Source organism: Crocodylus siamensis, chromosome 11 (assembly GCF_052110815.1).
Source record: "Crocodylus siamensis isolate JL-2025a chromosome 11, ASM5211081v1, whole genome shotgun sequence".
Classification (NCBI taxonomy): domain Eukaryota; kingdom Metazoa; phylum Chordata; order Crocodylia; family Crocodylidae; genus Crocodylus; species Crocodylus siamensis.
This window is the reverse complement of record NC_143405.1, coordinates 1,536,088-1,553,060: the sequence shown is the minus strand read 5'-3', so window position 1 is coordinate 1,553,060 and position 16,973 is coordinate 1,536,088. Positions and strand designations below refer to the sequence as shown.

The window sequence follows — 16,973 nt, the reverse complement described above, 5'->3', positions numbered from 1 at the left end:
TTTATTAATTTATTTATTTAAAGTAAAGCATGTTGGACTCCTCAGACTCCATTGTCTAGGTCCCCCGCCACAGTGAGGGGGAGCAGTGAGAATGCTGTGCCCTGGCATGACACACGCTTCCAATCTGAAATATTTTGTACTAGCTGAGCTGTGAAAGCTGTTAGGAAGCACAAGTACTTTCAGCATCAGATCTGCTCATGCAGAGCTGATAGAAACATGCAGATGAAGCCTACTGACTCTCAGCAGTTCACCACTGCTGTTCTTTCACCTGATCTTTAAGTAACCTGGAGATTGAGAGCACAATTATTCACACCAGCACTGTTTTAGAAAGACTGGTATCTGAAGGTTCATTTTTGAGTGAGAGTAGTTGATGGAATGTGATGTTTGGATTGTATTTGTAATTTCCAAGTACATTTTGATTTTGGGGTGCTGGCATAATCCTTTGGTAATATTTAAACAATATTAGAAAGTACAGTGTAATCTTGGCAGTTATGATGACAATAAATCTTGGCATTGTTAAAATGTTACCCCTTTTATGGGATGTCATGATAAAAAATAAGGATTTCTTTATCCTTTAAAAACTGATGAGAGTTTCATGCTCCCTTTGGTTTGTACGACCTGTGTGTGTATGTACCTCTGTGCAAATATGCATGCAATCTTTAAATGTTGCTTGGTTGTAATGCAACATTAGCATTTGCTTATCTTCCTTATTCCTCTCCCAGGAGGAAAGTGGAAGTAATATAAGACTTTTTTCTGTCTTGCTGTAGTATTACAAGACATCTTGTATGAGCTGCAAGATTGTTAGTGGTGCTTGTTTCCCCAGCTAAAACAGGAGGCTTATGCTGCATGGAGTACATTCTGCTTTGCAGCTTGTGACACTTAAATACAGTGGTACTTGCTTTGAGTCCCTAAGATTAGCTACTTTGCCAATTTGGAAGTCTGTATTTTGTAGAGCTTTAAGATACATGAAAGGTAAATTATTACTGAGAAAGGGATTGGCCAAATTATTGGAGGAAGGGGGATCAGTAGCTTTTGCGTATGGGAGCTGGAGATACAGCCTCTGAATTAGAACCTCTTATACTTTTAATGCTGAGGACTGCGTGTGAGAATAACAATGGGCGTGGAAAAAACCCTGGTCATACCCAGTTCACTCTCCCTTTCAACATCCAGTTAGGCTCCGGAGCGGTGAGAGACGCGCGGGTGAAGCCCGCTGCGCCCCCGCTCCCCCGAAGCCCCCCAGACACCCCTTCAGCAGCCGCAGAGCCCCCCGCCGACCCCCAGCACAGCCGGAGGTAAGCGGGCTCGTGGTGGGAAGGGGTTAACTCCTCGCTCCCTGGGAGGAGGCTGCTGCCTGGTGCCGGTGGGGTCAAGCCCCCGCCCAGGCCCCTACTTGGCCCAGCCCCCCAGGGAGTGACAAGAGAAAGAGTGGGGTACTCACCAGTCCCCCTCCTGTAGGGCAGGGCCCCCCAGATCCCGGGCAGGGCCCACCTGGCCTGAGAAACCAGCGTTCCCCGACGGCAGGCCCACTGTGCATGCACGCAGTTTAAAAGGGCCTGCAAACAAGGGGGGGGGGGAAAAAAAGGCTCAGTTAGGCTCCAAAGTGGTGAGAGATGCGCGGGTGAAGCCTGCTGCGCCCCCGCTCCCCCGAAGCCCCCCAGACACCCCCTCAGCAGCCGCAGAGCCCCCCGCCGACCCCCAGCACAGCCGGAGGTAAGTGGGCTTGTGGTGGGAAGGGGTTAACTCCTCACTCCCTGGGAGGAGGCCGGCTGCATGGAGCCGGGCTGGGTCAAGCCCCCGCCCAGGCCCCTACTTGGCCCACCCCCCAGGGAGCCCCGCGACCGGAGCCGCGCGAACAGGCTGCATAAACAGGTGCTCGAGTTAGCGCGGAGTTCGCGTGGGAGAGGGCGCGGGAGGGCACGAGACCCTGCCTGCGACCCCCCAGAGTAGTCAGCTCCAGCCGTAGCCAGCCTACCAGAGGCATGACACGGATGGGCACGTGCCGCACCCCGAGGGTCCCCTCGGGCTCTGCAGCCCCTCCACTGGGCACCTCAGAGACGGCCGCCCAGACGGAGCCCATGGTCCCGGGCTCCACGCAGACGGAGCCCCTGGCTCTTGGCTGCGGGGGCTGCCTGTCCCTTTCTCAGGCTCTGGGGCCCGGGAGCATGGCCACCTCCCCTTGCGGGGTCTGCTCCCTACTGGGGTCTCTGGCGTGCCAGCTGGAGGAGCTCCAGGCCACAGTCCAGAGACTGCGTGCCATCAGGGACTGCGAGCAGGAGATAGACTCCTACTGCCAGGCCCTTCTCCCCCGGGAGCCGCAGGGGAGAGCACCGTCTTCCTCCACGACTAAGGAGGACTCTGGGACCTCCCGCTCTGCCCAGTCAGGGGCATGGACCAAGGTGGTCAAGGGCCCGAAGGCCCGCCGCACCAAGGCCCCTCCCTTGCCAGAGCTTAGCAACAGGTTCGCACCTCTTGCAGCCCCAGCAGAGCCTGCTCAGTTGCCAGCTCCCGCAGGCAACCCAGGCTCAACTGCAGCTACCGCCCCCGCTCTCCCCAAGTCAAAACGAAAGGTGTTTGTTGTGGGAGACTCCATCCTGCGGGGCACTGAGGGGCAATCTGCTGCCCTGACCCCTTAGCCCAGGAAGTCTGCTGCTTCCCGGGGGCCCGCATCGGAGACATCACGGAGAGGATCCCGCAGCTCCTCCGGCCCACAGACCACTACCTCATGCTCCTTATTCACGTGGGCACCAATGACACGGCTCGGAGCACCCCCAGCCAGGTCATGAGGCGCTACAGGGAGTTGGGAGCGGGGCTTAGGGGTCTGGGAGCTCAGGTGGTGTTTTCGTCGATCCTCCCAGTCTCGGGCTATGCGCTGAGGAGGGAGAGGAGGATCCACGCGGTGAACCAAAGACTGCGGCGCTGGTGTTATCGGGAAGGCTTTGGCTTCCATGACCGCAGCCCACTCTTTGGAGAGAGAGGCAGCGAGCTGCTGGGAAGAGATGGCCTCCACCTCTCTCCCCTGGGGAGGAGGCTCTTCTCAGCCAGGCTGGCTGACCTGCTCCACCGGGCTTTAAACTAAGCCCGCTGGGGGATGGGGGGGACTACTGCCACTGCTGGCCTGCTGAGTGACCCTTGCAAAGCCAGCAGACCAAGGCACTTAAGGGAGCCCACCCCTGCCCCAGCCCTGGCACAATCTGTGGGCAAGGCAAGAGCCCCTAAGGGCACGCTTGCCTGCCTGTACACTAATGCCAGGAGCCTGGGCAACAAGCAGGACGAGCTCGTCCTCCTGCTCAGTGCAAAGAATTATGACGTCATTGGGATAACGGAGACCTGGTGGGACTCCACCCATGACTGGACCACGGGTATAGAGGGCTATACCCTGTACAGGAGGGATCGTGTTGACAAAAGGGCCGGGGGTGTAGCTCTCTATGTAAAGGAAAGCTACATGTCCCTGCAAGCTGATGTTGGCGACCAGCATCGACAGCTAGAGACCCTCTGGGTAAAAATTTGTGGGGAATACGGCACAGGGGACACAACGGTGGGAGTCTACTACAGACCTCCCACTCAAAGTCCTGAGCTTGACCAGGAGTTCACCTGGGAACTGACTGAGGCCGCTTGCTCCAGGACCTTGGTTGTCATGGGCGACTTCAATTACCCGGACATCTCGTGGGAAGATCACTCAGCAAAATCCGAGCGGTCGCAAAGCTTTCTCTCGTGCGTGGATGACCTCTACCTGACTCAAGAAGTCTGTGGGCCAACGAGAGGCAAAGTGCTGCTTGACCTGGTACTGGCTACGGGGGACGACCTAATCGGCGACCTAGTGATCGATGGGAAGCTGGGTGACAGCGACCCCGAGCTGATCACCTTCACCATCCGCTGTAAAGCTGGCAAGTCAGTCAGCAACACAGAAGTCCTTGACTTCAGAAAAGCCGACCTTGACAAGCTCAAGAGGCTTGTCGGTCAGGCCCTCAGGGACCGTGACCCCAGGGAGATGGGAGTTCAAGAAGAGTGGTTGCTTCTCAAGGAAGCGATCCTCAGTGCACAAGCTAAATCTATTCCAACATGGAGGAAAGGCAGCAAGAAGGCACAGCAGCCCTCCTGGCTCTCTAGGGACCTAGCGGACCTCCTGCGGCTAAAAAGGAAAGCCTACAAAGGATGGAGGATGGGATTCACCTCCAAGGAGGAGGATTATTCTGCGCTGGTCCGGTCCTGCAGGGAGCAAACCAGGAAAGCCAAGGCTGCAACTGAACTCCAACTAGCTTCAAGCATCAAGGACAACAAAAAGTCCTTTTTCAGATATGTGGGGAGCCGGAGGAAAAGCAAGGGCAATGTTGGACCCCTGCTAAACCAGATGGGGCAACTGACGCCCGGGAAAAAGCCAACCTATTAAATAGGTACTTTGCGTCAGTCTTTCATCAGTCCCGTGGGACGCCCATGCCTGCTATGGGACAGGGAGATCCGGGTGATGGGGATCCCCTACCCTCCATAAATGCTGACCTCGTGAAGGAACACCTTGAGAAGCTGGACATCTTCAAGTCAGCTGGCCCTGACAATCTGCACCCCAGGGTCCTCAAGGAGCTGGCGAGCGTCATAGCCCAGCCCCTGGCACGGGTCTTTGAAAACTCCTGGCGCTTTGGTGTAGTGCCCGAAGACTGGAAGAAGGCCAATGTGGTGCCGATCTTCAAGAAAGAGAGGAGAGTGGATCCGGCTAACTACAGGCCCATTAGCCTGACTTCTATCCTGGGGAAGATCTTAGAAAAGTTTATTAAGGAGGCCATCCTTGATGGACTGGCCCAGGCTAACATCCTAAGGGACAGCCAGCACGGGTTTGTTGCGGGTAGGTCTTGTTTGACCAATCTTATTTCCTTCTATGACCAGGTGACCTATCACCTGGACAAGGGAGAAGAGATTGATGTCATATATCTTGACTTCAGAAAAGCTTTTGATCTAGTATCCCATGATCACCTCTTGGCCAAACTGGCCAGTTGTGGCCTTGGCTCCACCACAATCCTCTGGCTGGGAAACTGGCTCCGTGGTCGAACCCAGAGGGTTGTAATCGATGGCAGTCACTCATCGTGGTGCCCTGTGACCAGTGGGGTCCCTCAAAGCTGTCCTGGGACCCATCCTGTTCAACATCTTCATTAATGATGTGGACATTGGAGTCAGAAGCGGACTGGCCAAGTTCGCCAATGACACCAAACTTTGGGGCAAAGCATCCACGCCAGAAGATAGGCGGGTGATCCAGGCTGATCTGGACAAGCTCAGCAAATGGGCAGACGAGAACCTCATGGTGTTTAACACCGAAAAATGCAAGGTTCTCCACCTTGGGAGGAAAAACCTGCAGCACCCTTATAGGCTCGGGAGTGCTACGTTGGATAGCACTACAGAAGAAAGAGACTTGGGGGTCATCATTGACCACAAGATGAACATGAGCCTCCAGTGTGATGCTGCAGCTAGTAAAGCGACCAAAACGCTGGCTTGCATCCATAGATGCTTCTCGAGCAAATCCCAGGACGTCATTCTGCCCTCGTACTCGGCCTTGGTGAGGCCGCAGCTGGAGTACTGCGTCCAGTTTTGGGCTCCACAATTCAAAAAGGATGTGGAGAAGCTTGAGAGAGTCCAGAGGAGAGCCACGTCCATGATCAGAGGTCAGGAAAACAGATCTTATGATGACAGGCTGAGAGCCATGGGACTCTTTAGCCTGGAAAAGCATAGGCTCAGGGGTGATCTGATGGTCACCAATACGGCACAGGTAAGGAACGAGAAGGTAAGAGACAAAGAGCCCTTTGGGACTTGGAGCGGGGGGGCAGCAAAGGCACCAGTCGCAGGGCTCAAGTGCCTATATACTAATGCTAGGAGCATGGGGAACAAGCAGGATGAACTAGCGCTCCTGGTTGCACTAAACGCCTATGACTTAGTGGGGCTGACGGAAACCTGGTGGGATTCATCCCATGACTGGGCGGTACATATCGAGGGCTATAGATTGTACAGAAAGGACAGGGTGGGGAAAAAGGGAGGAGGGGTTGCGCTCTATGTTAAGGAGCAATATACATCAACCCTCATCAAGACAGAATCAAAGGATGAGGAAGTAGAAGGACTGTGGGTTAGGCTAAATGGGGGGCAAGGAGAAAAGGATTTGGTGGTAGGGGTCTGCTACAGACCCCCACATCAAGGGGAAGAAATAGATTTGGGGCTCCTGAGGCAACTCTCGGAGACCATAAAAGCTAAAGAGGCGGTGGTCATGGGGGACCTAAACTACCCGGACATCTGTTGGGAGACACAGACAGCAAAGTCCCACCGCTCACGCAGGTTTCTAACCTGTGTACAGGACCTCCACCTGACGCAGGAGGTACATGGTCCCACTAGGGGGAATGCCTTACTGGATCTGGTATTGGCAACGGGGGATGACATAGTAGGGGACCTACAGATCGGTAGCCATCTGGGGGACAGTAATCACCTAAAAATACAATTCCACATAAGGCGTCGAGTGGGTAAGGTAACTAGTAGGGTGAACGTGCTGGACTTTAGGAAAGCTGATTTCAGTGAACTCAGGCGATTAGTGAAGGACACACTACAGAGTAGTAGTTTTGAAATGATGGGAGCCCAAGAAGGGTGGCTGTGCCTTAAGGAAACTATCCTTCGAGCACAAAGCGAGACGATCCCCGTGAGAGGTAAAAGAGGGAAAGGGGCCAGGAGGCTTCCCTGGCTGACCAGAGAAATCCAGGGCAGACTAAGGGCCAAAAGGGGAGCACATAAAAAGTGGAAACAGGGAGAGATCACCAAAGAGGAATATACCTCTTCTGCTCGTGCTTGTAGGGAGGCAGTTAGACAGGCCAAAACTACCATGGAGCTGAGGATGACAACCCAAGTAAAAGACGATAAGAAATTGTTTTTTAGATATATAGGGAGTAAAAGGAAGGCCCAGGGAGGAATAGGACCTCTGCTAAATGGGCAGAAACAATTGGTGACGGACAGAGGGGACAAGGCTGAACTCCTCAACGAGTTCTTCGCCTCAGTGTTCCTAAGCGAGAGGCATGACAAGTCTCTCACTGGGAGTGTAGGGAGGCAGCAGCAAGGCACCAGACTTCCATGCGTGGACCCTGAGGTGGTGCAGGGTCACTTGGAAGAACTGGATGCCTTTAAGTCGGCAGGCCCGGATGAGCTCCATCCGAGGGTACTGAAGGCACTGGCCGACATCATTGCAGAGCCACTGGCGGGAATATTTGAATGCTCGTGGCGCACGGGTCAAGTCCTGGAGGACTGGAAAAGGGCCAATGTGGTTCCCATTTTCAAGAAGGGGAGGAAGGAGGACCCGGGCAACTATAGGCCAGTTAGTCTCACCTCCATCCTTGGCAAAGTCTTGATAATTTTTTCAAAGGCTCACATTTGTGAGAGCCCGGCAGGGCAAGTTATGCTGAGGGGAAACCAGCATGGGTTCGTGGCAGGCAGATCGTGCCTGACCAATCTAGTCTCTTTTTATGACCAGGTTACAAAACGCCTCGATGCAGGAGGAGGGGTGGATGTCGTATACTTGGACTTCAGGAAGGCCTTTGATACGGTATCCCACCCCATACTGGTGAACAAGTTAAGGGGCTGTGACTTGGATGACTGCACAGTCCGGTGGGTGGAGAATTGGCTGGAGGGTCGCACCCAGAGAGTCGTGGTGGAGGGGTCGGTTTCGACCTGGAGGGGTGTGGGCAGTGGGGTCCCGCAGGGCTCGGTCCTTGGACCGATACTCTTTAATGTCTTCATCAGCGACTTGGATGAGGGAGTGAAATGTACTCTGTCCAAGTTTGCAGATGACACTAAGCTATGGGGCGAAGTGGACACCCCGGAGGGCAGGGAGCAGCTGCAAGCAGACCTGGACAGGTTAGACAAGTGGGCAGAAAACAACAGAATGCAGTTCAACAAGGAGAAATGCAAAGTGCTGCATCTAGGGAGGAAAAATGTCCAGCACACCTACAGCCTAGGAAATGACCTGCTGGGTGGCACGGAAGTGGAAAGGGATCTTGGAGTCCTAGTGGACTCCAAGATGAACATGAGTCGGCAGTGTGACGAAACCATCAGAAAAGCCAATGGCACTTTATCGTGCATCAGCAGATGCATGACAAATAGGTCCAAGGAGGTGATACTTCCCCTCTATCGGGCGCTGGTCAGACCGCAGCTGGAGTACTGCGTGCAATTCTGGGCGCCGCACTTCACGAAGGATGCGGATAATCTGGAGAGGGTCCAGAGAAGGGCCACTCGTATGGTTAAGGGCCTTCAGGCCAAGCCCTACGAGGAGAGACTAGAGAAACTGGACCTTTTCAGCCTCCGCAAGAGAAGCGACCTGGTGGCTGCCTATAAGTTCATCAGGGGGGCACAGAAGGGAATTGGTGAGTATTTATTCACCTACAAGAAATAATGGCCACAAGCTAGAAGAGAGCAGATTTAGATTGGATATTAGGAGGAACTTCTTCACAGTTCAAGTGGCCAAGGTCTGGAATGGGCTCCCAAGGGAGGTGGTGCTCTCCCCTACCCTGGGGGTCTTCAAGCGAAGGCTAGATGTGTATCTAGCTGGGGTAATGTAGGCCCAGCACTCTTTCCTGCTTATGCAGGGGGTTGGACTCGATGATCTATTGAGGTCCCTTCCGACCCTAGCATCTATGAATCTATGAATCTATAAGTTTATCAGGGGTGACCACCAGGATCTGGGGGAATGTTTGTTCACCAGAGTGCCCCAAGGGATGACGAGGTCGAATGGTCACAAACTCCTGCAAGACCGTTTCAGGCTGGACATAAGGAAGAATTTCTTTACTGTCCGAGCCCCCAAGGTCTGGAACAGTCTGCCAGCGGAGGTGGTTCAAGCACCTACATTGAACACCTTCAAGAGTAAATTGGATGCTTATCTTGCTGGGATCCTATGACCCCAGCTGACTTCCTGCCCTTTGGGCAGGGGGCTGGACTCGATGATCTCCCGAGGTCTCTTCCAGCCCTGATGTCTATGAAATCTATGAAATCCACACTCTGCCACTATATGACACAGGGTCCTGGGCAAGATGGACCTATGGTATTACCCAATAAATGGTAGTTCTTATGGTCTTATTAAATAAATTCCTTTTCACAGCTTTGCTTCAGCTACAAGATATCTCTGTTCTAAGTGACAGGCCATAGAGCTCCTTCTGGTCTCCAGTTGTGGACCCTGTAGGTCTCCTTAAAATTCATGCTGTGAGTTGATTGTCTTTCCAGGCAGACCCTGTGATGGTTCTGAATGATGACAATACCATCGTAATCACTTCCAACAGACTGTCTGAAACAGGGGCTCCGTTGCTGGAACAAGGAATGATTGTGGGACAGCTTGCTCTTGCAGATGCACTAATTATTGGGAATTGCAATAACCAGGTACAAGCAATTACAAAGGGCTGTTTATATGTCTGTCTTCAATTTGAATCGGAGGAGATTGAGTTTTGTATTTGGGTTTTTGTTCATTTTGTTTTTTCTAATTTTGTTAAAGGAAATTAGAGAGCTCAGTGGAAATTAATAAAATCTTTCAGCAGGGATAAGAGGGAAACTAGATAAGCTGAGAGTTTGGCAAAAATTAAGTGACAGCTGTAAAGAGTTGTTCTGATACGAGCCAACTACGTTTGTCGCATGTGTTTGTTTTTCTGTGGTTGTTTTAACCACGCATATTCATTAAAGAACAATCTCTTCTACTGTCTCAAGCTTTGAACGTGTTCAGAACAAGCAAGAGGCAGGATTTTTGTAAAAAGTTGTTTGGAGAGAGTCTCATCTATTGCATTGATCCTAATGAAATTCTCAGTCCAATATCTAATTAAATGGATATGTGTCTTTCCAAGGAGAATTGGGAAAATTTTGGTCAGGTGGCCTTCTCCTCTCACCTGTACCTCTTCTAGGTACTCAGTGGTGCATTTCAGACATCATATAGTCCTTCATTTACTCTCTTCAATATGCAGCTCAAAGATCTTGCCCAGATAATTTCTGATAAATCTAATAACTGTTTTCTGTGGCAGGCAAAAAGTGTTAGTGATGGCAGTGTTTCTCTTGCAGGTCAAGTTCAGTGAGTTAACAATTGATATGTTTCGAATGCTTCAAGCACTTGAAAGGGAACCGATGAACTTGGCTTCACAGATGAATAAACCTGGAATGCAGGTGAGTTTCATTTCTCAACTGCAAACTTGGCAGCAGAACTCAGTTCATTTCAGTCTGTAATCTCTCTGCCCTGTCCCTGTGTGCAGAGCAGGGTAGGTATGCTGTCAGAACTCTTGTCCTGATACAGAACGTTTTAAACTCTAGACTTTACATGGGTGTTAGCTTTTCAGTTACATGTGGAAGCTTCAGTTACAAGTATTTCTAGATGGTAAATAAAAAAGTAAATTTTGTTTGTTGTCCTCAAACCCCTTCCTTTCCCGCTAGCTAAGTGGACTCTTGCATTGTCCCTCTTGCTTGGGTCATAGCTATTAAATATCTATTCTAGACTAACCTACGGCAGATTTTGTTATTTTTAGATCAAGAGGAAACGTTCAGCCTTTTATGTTTCTTCCACATCCACAGCGCAGGCAAATTGTCTTAGGTGATTACAACGGAAGAAAATATTTCTCTTTCAGAGGAGTAAAGTACAAAGCAAGGAAAGTAGTACCAGAGCTAGCTTGTGCTGTTTGTAGGGAGCATCTTTATGAATATGGCCAAAGAGCTTTCATAAGGTATTAAGAACCAACTGAATGGGAGAGTGAATTTGCTCACCTTGCTGTGTAAAAGTCACCTGTATCTTGCTTTTATCTTGGACTATAAATTGAACTGGGGGTTAGCTTGTAGACTAACATCTTCTGACACGAGGTTCATTTGTCTCATTTTCCTTCACAGTAGTGAATGAAACATGGACAGACTATGTGTGGGGGAAACGTGTTGAAGGTGAAATATTCTGATAAATGGAAAATTGAAGTTAAAGATGTTTATGAAGCCACCTTAGCTTTATATAGCATGTGATTTTTGTTTGTTTTAATAGGAATCAACTGAGAAACCAGCCAGGCGGGAAAATCCCCATAAGTACTTGCTGTATAAACCAACCTTCAGCCAGCTGTATACATTTCTAGCAGCATCATTTAAGGTTTGTAAAACTTGATGTAGTTACCACATGTTGAAATAATCTCCAGAATGGAACATCTTACTAAATAAAAAAATAATTGAGACAAGAATTCCCATTTTATATGTCCTAAATATGATGGCTGGTTTCTGTTTAACACAGTTGTAGGGCCCAGTATATATTTAACTATGACTGCACCATCAGCAGCCTGGAGGTTTAGTTGCTAAAAACAGAATATGCTTCCTCTGTACAGAAACAGTTGTCACAGTTGATGAGCCTAAAATGATACCTTCTGTGTGTCTGTGGTGGTGTGGGTGCCTGGAGACCCAGTCCGTTCTCCAGTGGGCAAAGGTCATTGGTATTGGTGCCCCTGAGCAGACAAGCAATAGAAAGGCTGAACATTAGCGTGCCTGCAGCTCTTTCTCAGACCTGTGCAGGATCCAGCATCATGGGTTTGCTGCAAATCAGTCTGGCCCTGTTTTGTTTTGTTAAAGAGCAAAGAACAACTTTTAGGATCCTGGAACAGTTGAGAAATCCCTTTTTTCTAGAGGGACATGATCTTTTCTGGGTTCTACTTTTTTGGGAAGGCTCAGGGCCTTTTTAGGTATCCAGAGGGTTGCGGGGAAACTGATGCACTCTTACAGCTCCTGAACCTGATGTGCCAGTCAGACTTTAAAACTCACATTTCAAAGAGCCTGCACACCTGCAGTATGGGTTCTGTATAATATAGAAACATGAAAAGGAGCCAGAGGCAGGGGGGCACGCGCCTTGAAATGGCAATGATTTTATCAGGCTGAAGCAGAATATCTGTGACCTATTACAATAAATATATGCATCTCCTTCCTGCTCCCCCTTTTCCCCCCCCTCCTTGAATTTCAGGAGCTGCCCGCAAACAGCGTGCTGCTGATTTACTTGTCTGCTACAGGAGTGTTCCCCTCAGGTCGTTCGGATAGTGAAGGTATAATAAAGGAATGCTCCCTGTCATGAACAGGGCTTGAATTCTCTTTCTATTCCAGGGCAAGTGACCGAAAAAGGTGTCACGCAACTTTCCAGAGGACAAGTCCAATTTCATGTGTCCATCTGTGTTACAATACTAGCTTTTCTTTGGATGTTAGAGAGCAGCTAATTCCATGGATTTAATTAGCATACACTGACCTGAAACCTTTTCTGAGGACATGTCCAAGATTTTAATGCATCGGAGTTGTTTATAAATTCATCAATATTGAAGACATTGCTGGCTCAATTGGTCATTTTGCGTACAGTTAACTTGATACAGTTAGTTAAAATGGCATTTGTCAATTCTTGATGAGTACAATGAAGGTAGCGGGTCAGGCGAATGGTGGCAAAATGGCTGAAAGTCTCTGCAAAGGTTGTTGTATTTGCACGTTTGTTGATGTGACAGTTCAAGCCCTTGTCATGATTTTGACAACTCCCCTCACCTCATCTTCCCTTTCCATCCATCCCAGCAGAAAATACAGCTGCAATCTAAAAACCTAAGTTTGGCCAAGTGGGGTAACTGCAATTAAATGATTTGGTTACATTTATATAATAAACTTTAAAAGAAGAAATTCTTTCAAGCATCCTAAACATTGTATGCACCTCGTCTGTTGGAGACTCGCATTCCTTTATATGATGCATGCCTGTTCCATCCTCCATGCATGAGTAGGACTTTCAAAATGTTTTTTTTTTTTTTTTAAATCGTTGCTGCCTTTCTGTTGTGGCAAGGATTTTTTTAAATTGCTTTTAACATTTTTTTCACTGGGCTATAATCCAGTGTATTCTGGTCTCTCAGCTATGTTCTATCCTTTAGAGCCTGCATTTTATCCACCACGTGTCTTGTTCTAGCTTCCTGGGTTATGATAGAGGCCCCCAATGTGTCTTGCAAAGAACCACGTAGTCATTGCTTCCTGTTCCCAAGAGGTGCATGAAACACATGGGCTAGTGGTTACACTTTTCAAATAAGGAATGTGGATTGCAAGGTTAGCACTCCCTGTGTGTTATGCTCCGTATTAAAGAGCAACTGCAGGTTGTAACACTGAACTCCATGTTCTGGTTTTGGCTCTATAGTCACAGAGAAGACCCTGTAACAGTACTGAATGAACTTGCGCTCTGTTCCTGATTCTCCACCCTAAAGCTCCCCTTGAAGATGATTGATGACTTCTCCATTTTGAAGGAAGGGTTTTTTCTGTATTTAGTTATGTTAAAATCCAGTTACGTAGATGCGTAGCAGGATAAGGAAGATGCAGTACCTGTGTTATCCCCCTGTCAGTGTTAAAGAGGGTTGATTGCCCAGACCAGGGTGAAGAACTTGCTGGGGTCTTGCACACTTTTGTAAGAACCCTTGGCATTTTTGTGGCAATCAGATTTTGTTTTTTATTTTTCTATCTGCTGTTCGTTGGCCAGTTAAGAAGTTAGCCCAGATATACTCACTTAGCAAATATTCCACTGAGTTTGCAAAACTTGGGCTGTCTAGTCCTAATGTAGCTTTGAAAAATACAGAATTTCAGAAACAGAAATCTCAAGAATGACCGTTACCATGTGTCTGGCATTGCACTAATAACAATGGGAACTTTGAAGCACTGAAAATAAACTGTCTTCATGTACAAGCTTTCCAGAGTTTCTCTGCTCCCCTCTTGCTGCTCCTTGCAGTGCGCTGATTGTAGACATTGGTGTTTATGGCAGCCTGGGAAAGGCTCAGGTTTTGAAACTGGTTGATCTTAATTATCTGAAGGCCAGATTCTGATTCTGGAATACATTGATTCATGTAGTAATATAAATACAGTATTAACTTGCTTGTATAAAGTGTCCCTGGAGATGCCTCCAGATGAAACCCTTTTATTACAAAGTCTTAACAGGGTACAATATATTTGTCTTTGGTCTCCTTTATACTCTGTTTTAAAGACTGAATAAAGTATAAGCTCTGGAGCATATTGCATTACCAAAGCAGTTGATAGACACTGAAATGACTAAAATGGCTACAACTTCAATTGCATGGCTAGCAAATTGCAAGCGTTCCATGATCCTTTTATTCCCAAACCATAATAGTTCAAATTCACTTACTTTTGTCCAACAATATCGGTAGCTCTCAGTTGTGCTATGTCAGCTGATCTTGATGTTTCTTTGCCATTTGTAGGTCCATATGATTTTGGTGGTGTTCTTACAAACAGTAACAGAGACATTATAAATGGGGATGCAATCCACAAGCGAAACCAGTCTTACAAGGAGATGCACTGGTAAGTTTTCATAATCTCAGCAAGCAGAAGAGGCATGCTTTCTCTCTTTCACGGGGAAAAAGGCATCAAAACCGACTGGGCTCTTTTCTTGAAAAAAGTGGGTTATGTTGTTTAACAAATACTTGTTACAAAACTTCAGAGATGTGTGGGTTTCCTGTATGAACTAGGGGTTGGGGGATGGGGTGGCAGAAAGTAAGAGCAGACAAGGATCTTTGGGTGATTCTGATATCTTTTATTAGACCAACTTAAATAGTTGGAAAAAAAATTTTAAGCAAGCTTTCGGGTTCAAAAACCCTTAGTCAGGCTGAGGAAGTTTCAGTGTACTTTCATCTCTGCTTCTGTCAGTCTGCATTCACTGTCAACTCCACCTGCATTCTAGCAAAAGTAAGAGTAGGAGATAGACCTCTGCCTTCAGTACTGAGTGGGGCCACTTGTGCAGCACATGCCATCTTGAGCACATACAGCTATTGGATGTAGTGTGATGGTTATAACATATAGTGTGATGGTAATAACATTGCTATATTTTGCTTGAGGAATATAGCTTTTGGACCCTCTGTTTCAAAACTTCAGGTCTCCAGCTCAGCTTAAGGTTAAACATAAATAAATGGATGTAGTATGTCCCTAATCCTCCCTCCACTTCCTTCCGAGTTTTCCATTGTTGGAGGCCATGGGTGGGCACAAGTGAGTTAGACTTGAATGCTAGCAGTCATTTGAAAGTGGGCACATGGGTGTCTGTCAGCTCTGAGTGCAAGTGCTCCGTGATCCTCTTGTCTGCTCCTTCCATTTCCAGTGTGCAGGAGTAGCAGTCTGTCTTAGTACTCCCCACCAGAGCACTTGGCCATTGGCTCCCCATCTCTTCCACACTGCCCCTGCGTGGGGTCAGTGGAAGGGAGAGGACTTTTGGGGTGTTCTTATGTGTGCTCCAAGGGTGTAAGGGGAGGATACTTTAAGAGCAGCTCTGAGAGCTGCTCTTACACAAGATGCTGCATGCACTTTAATTATCAGCATCCCTGCACTTCAAAATGGCAGTGGAGCACCTTAACTGAAGCTCATCAAACAAGCTTTAGTTAAAGCACCCTCCCACCACCATGTTGAAGCACAGGGCCACTGATACAAGAGACACGGAGGCTGCTGGAGTGTGCTAGTTAGCATTCTCTAGCAGACTTGATTAATTGATTAATTACAGCACATCAGAGCATCCTCCCTGCACAGCTACAGGCACCCTTAGTTTCCCGTGGTACCCCATCCTTTCGGGCCAAGCAGAGATGGCACTAACAGCTGTTCTGCCCAGTGAACTGAGATGCTAAGGTAGGGGAGCATGGAGAAGTACATTCAGCACTGTCTGAGGACTCCACTGGAGCATTTTTAAGCATTTCAGGAAATATCCATGTTAAGATCATACAGATTGTTTGGCATCATTGCCTGAAATCATGGAAGTCTTGTCAATAGCTGGAGCCCTGGCTCTCTTTCTTAACACTTAGGGAGTAAGTCCACTTGAACCTCTGCTAGACAGCATGATAATTATGAACTGATGAAGCATATGTGGAGGGTCGTATGTGAGAAAGCAGTGGTGGGTGTACAGTGCACATGCCCTTACCCACTTTCCAGAAAGGCTAGAGAAGAGGATGTTGGTTTGTACTGACCCATCCTGGAACTTTTGTGTGGTGTTCAGGTGTTTTATACCCATTTGTTAAAACCCCTAATTGTTTTTAATTTTGGGATATTATTCTCACTGCAAAAGACACCTATGCTAATATGATCCTGGAATGTAAAATCATGGGAATCCTGAAGGAATATGAACATGTTAGTCTGTATGTGACACAAGTGTGACCATTCCTAGAATGTTACGTCCCAGTCTGGTGTCTGCAGTTCAAGAAGGATGTTGAAGAAAAGCAAGTGAGAATGTTTTAAAGCATAGAAAAACCTAAGCTGTAGTGGAGAAATTAGAGAAACTCAGTTTCCTTAGCTTATTTTAGAAAGCTAAGTGATAACGTGATCAGTTTGTAACCATGTGTTTAGAAACAAAACCTTGATGATGGGCTCTTTGGTTTAGCATGTACGAATATAATGAAAAACTACTATATCACTGTAAGTTGAAGGGCTTGAAATTCAGCTTAAAAATAAAGTACAAAATGTTAACATCAAAGGGCAGTTTAACCCTCTGAACAACTCACCAAGGGTTGCAGTGGGTTCTCCATTGCTGGAAAACTTGGTATCAGGATGGGACATTTTTCTAATAGGCTGTAGTTCCAACAGGAATTAATGCAGGAGAAACCTATGGTCCCTGCTGCATGCAGGCTCAGACTAGCGATTGCATTGGTCCCTTCTGGCCTAGTCTCTGACTTGGACTATTGGGCTTTGTTGTTTTCTTCTGCTTTCCCTCTCTTGATGTGGGCAGTCATATGACTAGAAGTTGTGTGTCCCCATTGCAGCTTCACAGAAATTCTAGTGCTCTGTGAAGTGTCTCTTTCTCTTTCCAGCCTTCACCCTGGTGATCTCTACCCTTTCACAAGAAAGCCCCTCTTTATCATTGTGGACTCTTCAAACAGTGTCGCCTATAAGGTAAGGCTTTGGAAAGCAGCTGCATGTACAGCAGGATACAGTGTCAACTCCTAGATAGCTTATTCTTTTTATCAGGTTATTTTTAAGCGCTTTTGTATTTA

The 16,973-nt window shown here is 48.1% G+C and overlaps 1 protein-coding gene across 6 annotated transcripts in view; it reads left to right on the top strand.

Annotated features, from left to right (window-relative positions):
* Window positions 1-16,973, top strand: part of SCAI (suppressor of cancer cell invasion) — a 75,681-nt gene that overhangs the window by 43,179 nt on the left and 15,529 nt on the right. For all 6 annotated transcript variants that reach the window (XR_016438454.1, XR_016438456.1, XR_016438455.1 and 3 more), the window contains 6 exons: window positions 9,226-9,378; window positions 10,045-10,146; window positions 11,000-11,101; window positions 11,957-12,035; window positions 14,211-14,310; window positions 16,791-16,872. Coding sequence is in view for 3 of the 6 variants with exons in the window: in XM_090021603.1 (XP_089877729.1) it covers window positions 9,226-9,378; window positions 10,045-10,146; window positions 11,000-11,101; window positions 11,957-12,035; window positions 14,211-14,310; window positions 16,791-16,872 (618 nt within the window). In the remaining 3 variants the exon portion in view is untranslated. The remainder of the gene's footprint in view (window positions 1-9,225; window positions 9,379-10,044; window positions 10,147-10,999; window positions 11,102-11,956; window positions 12,036-14,210; window positions 14,311-16,790; window positions 16,873-16,973) is intronic.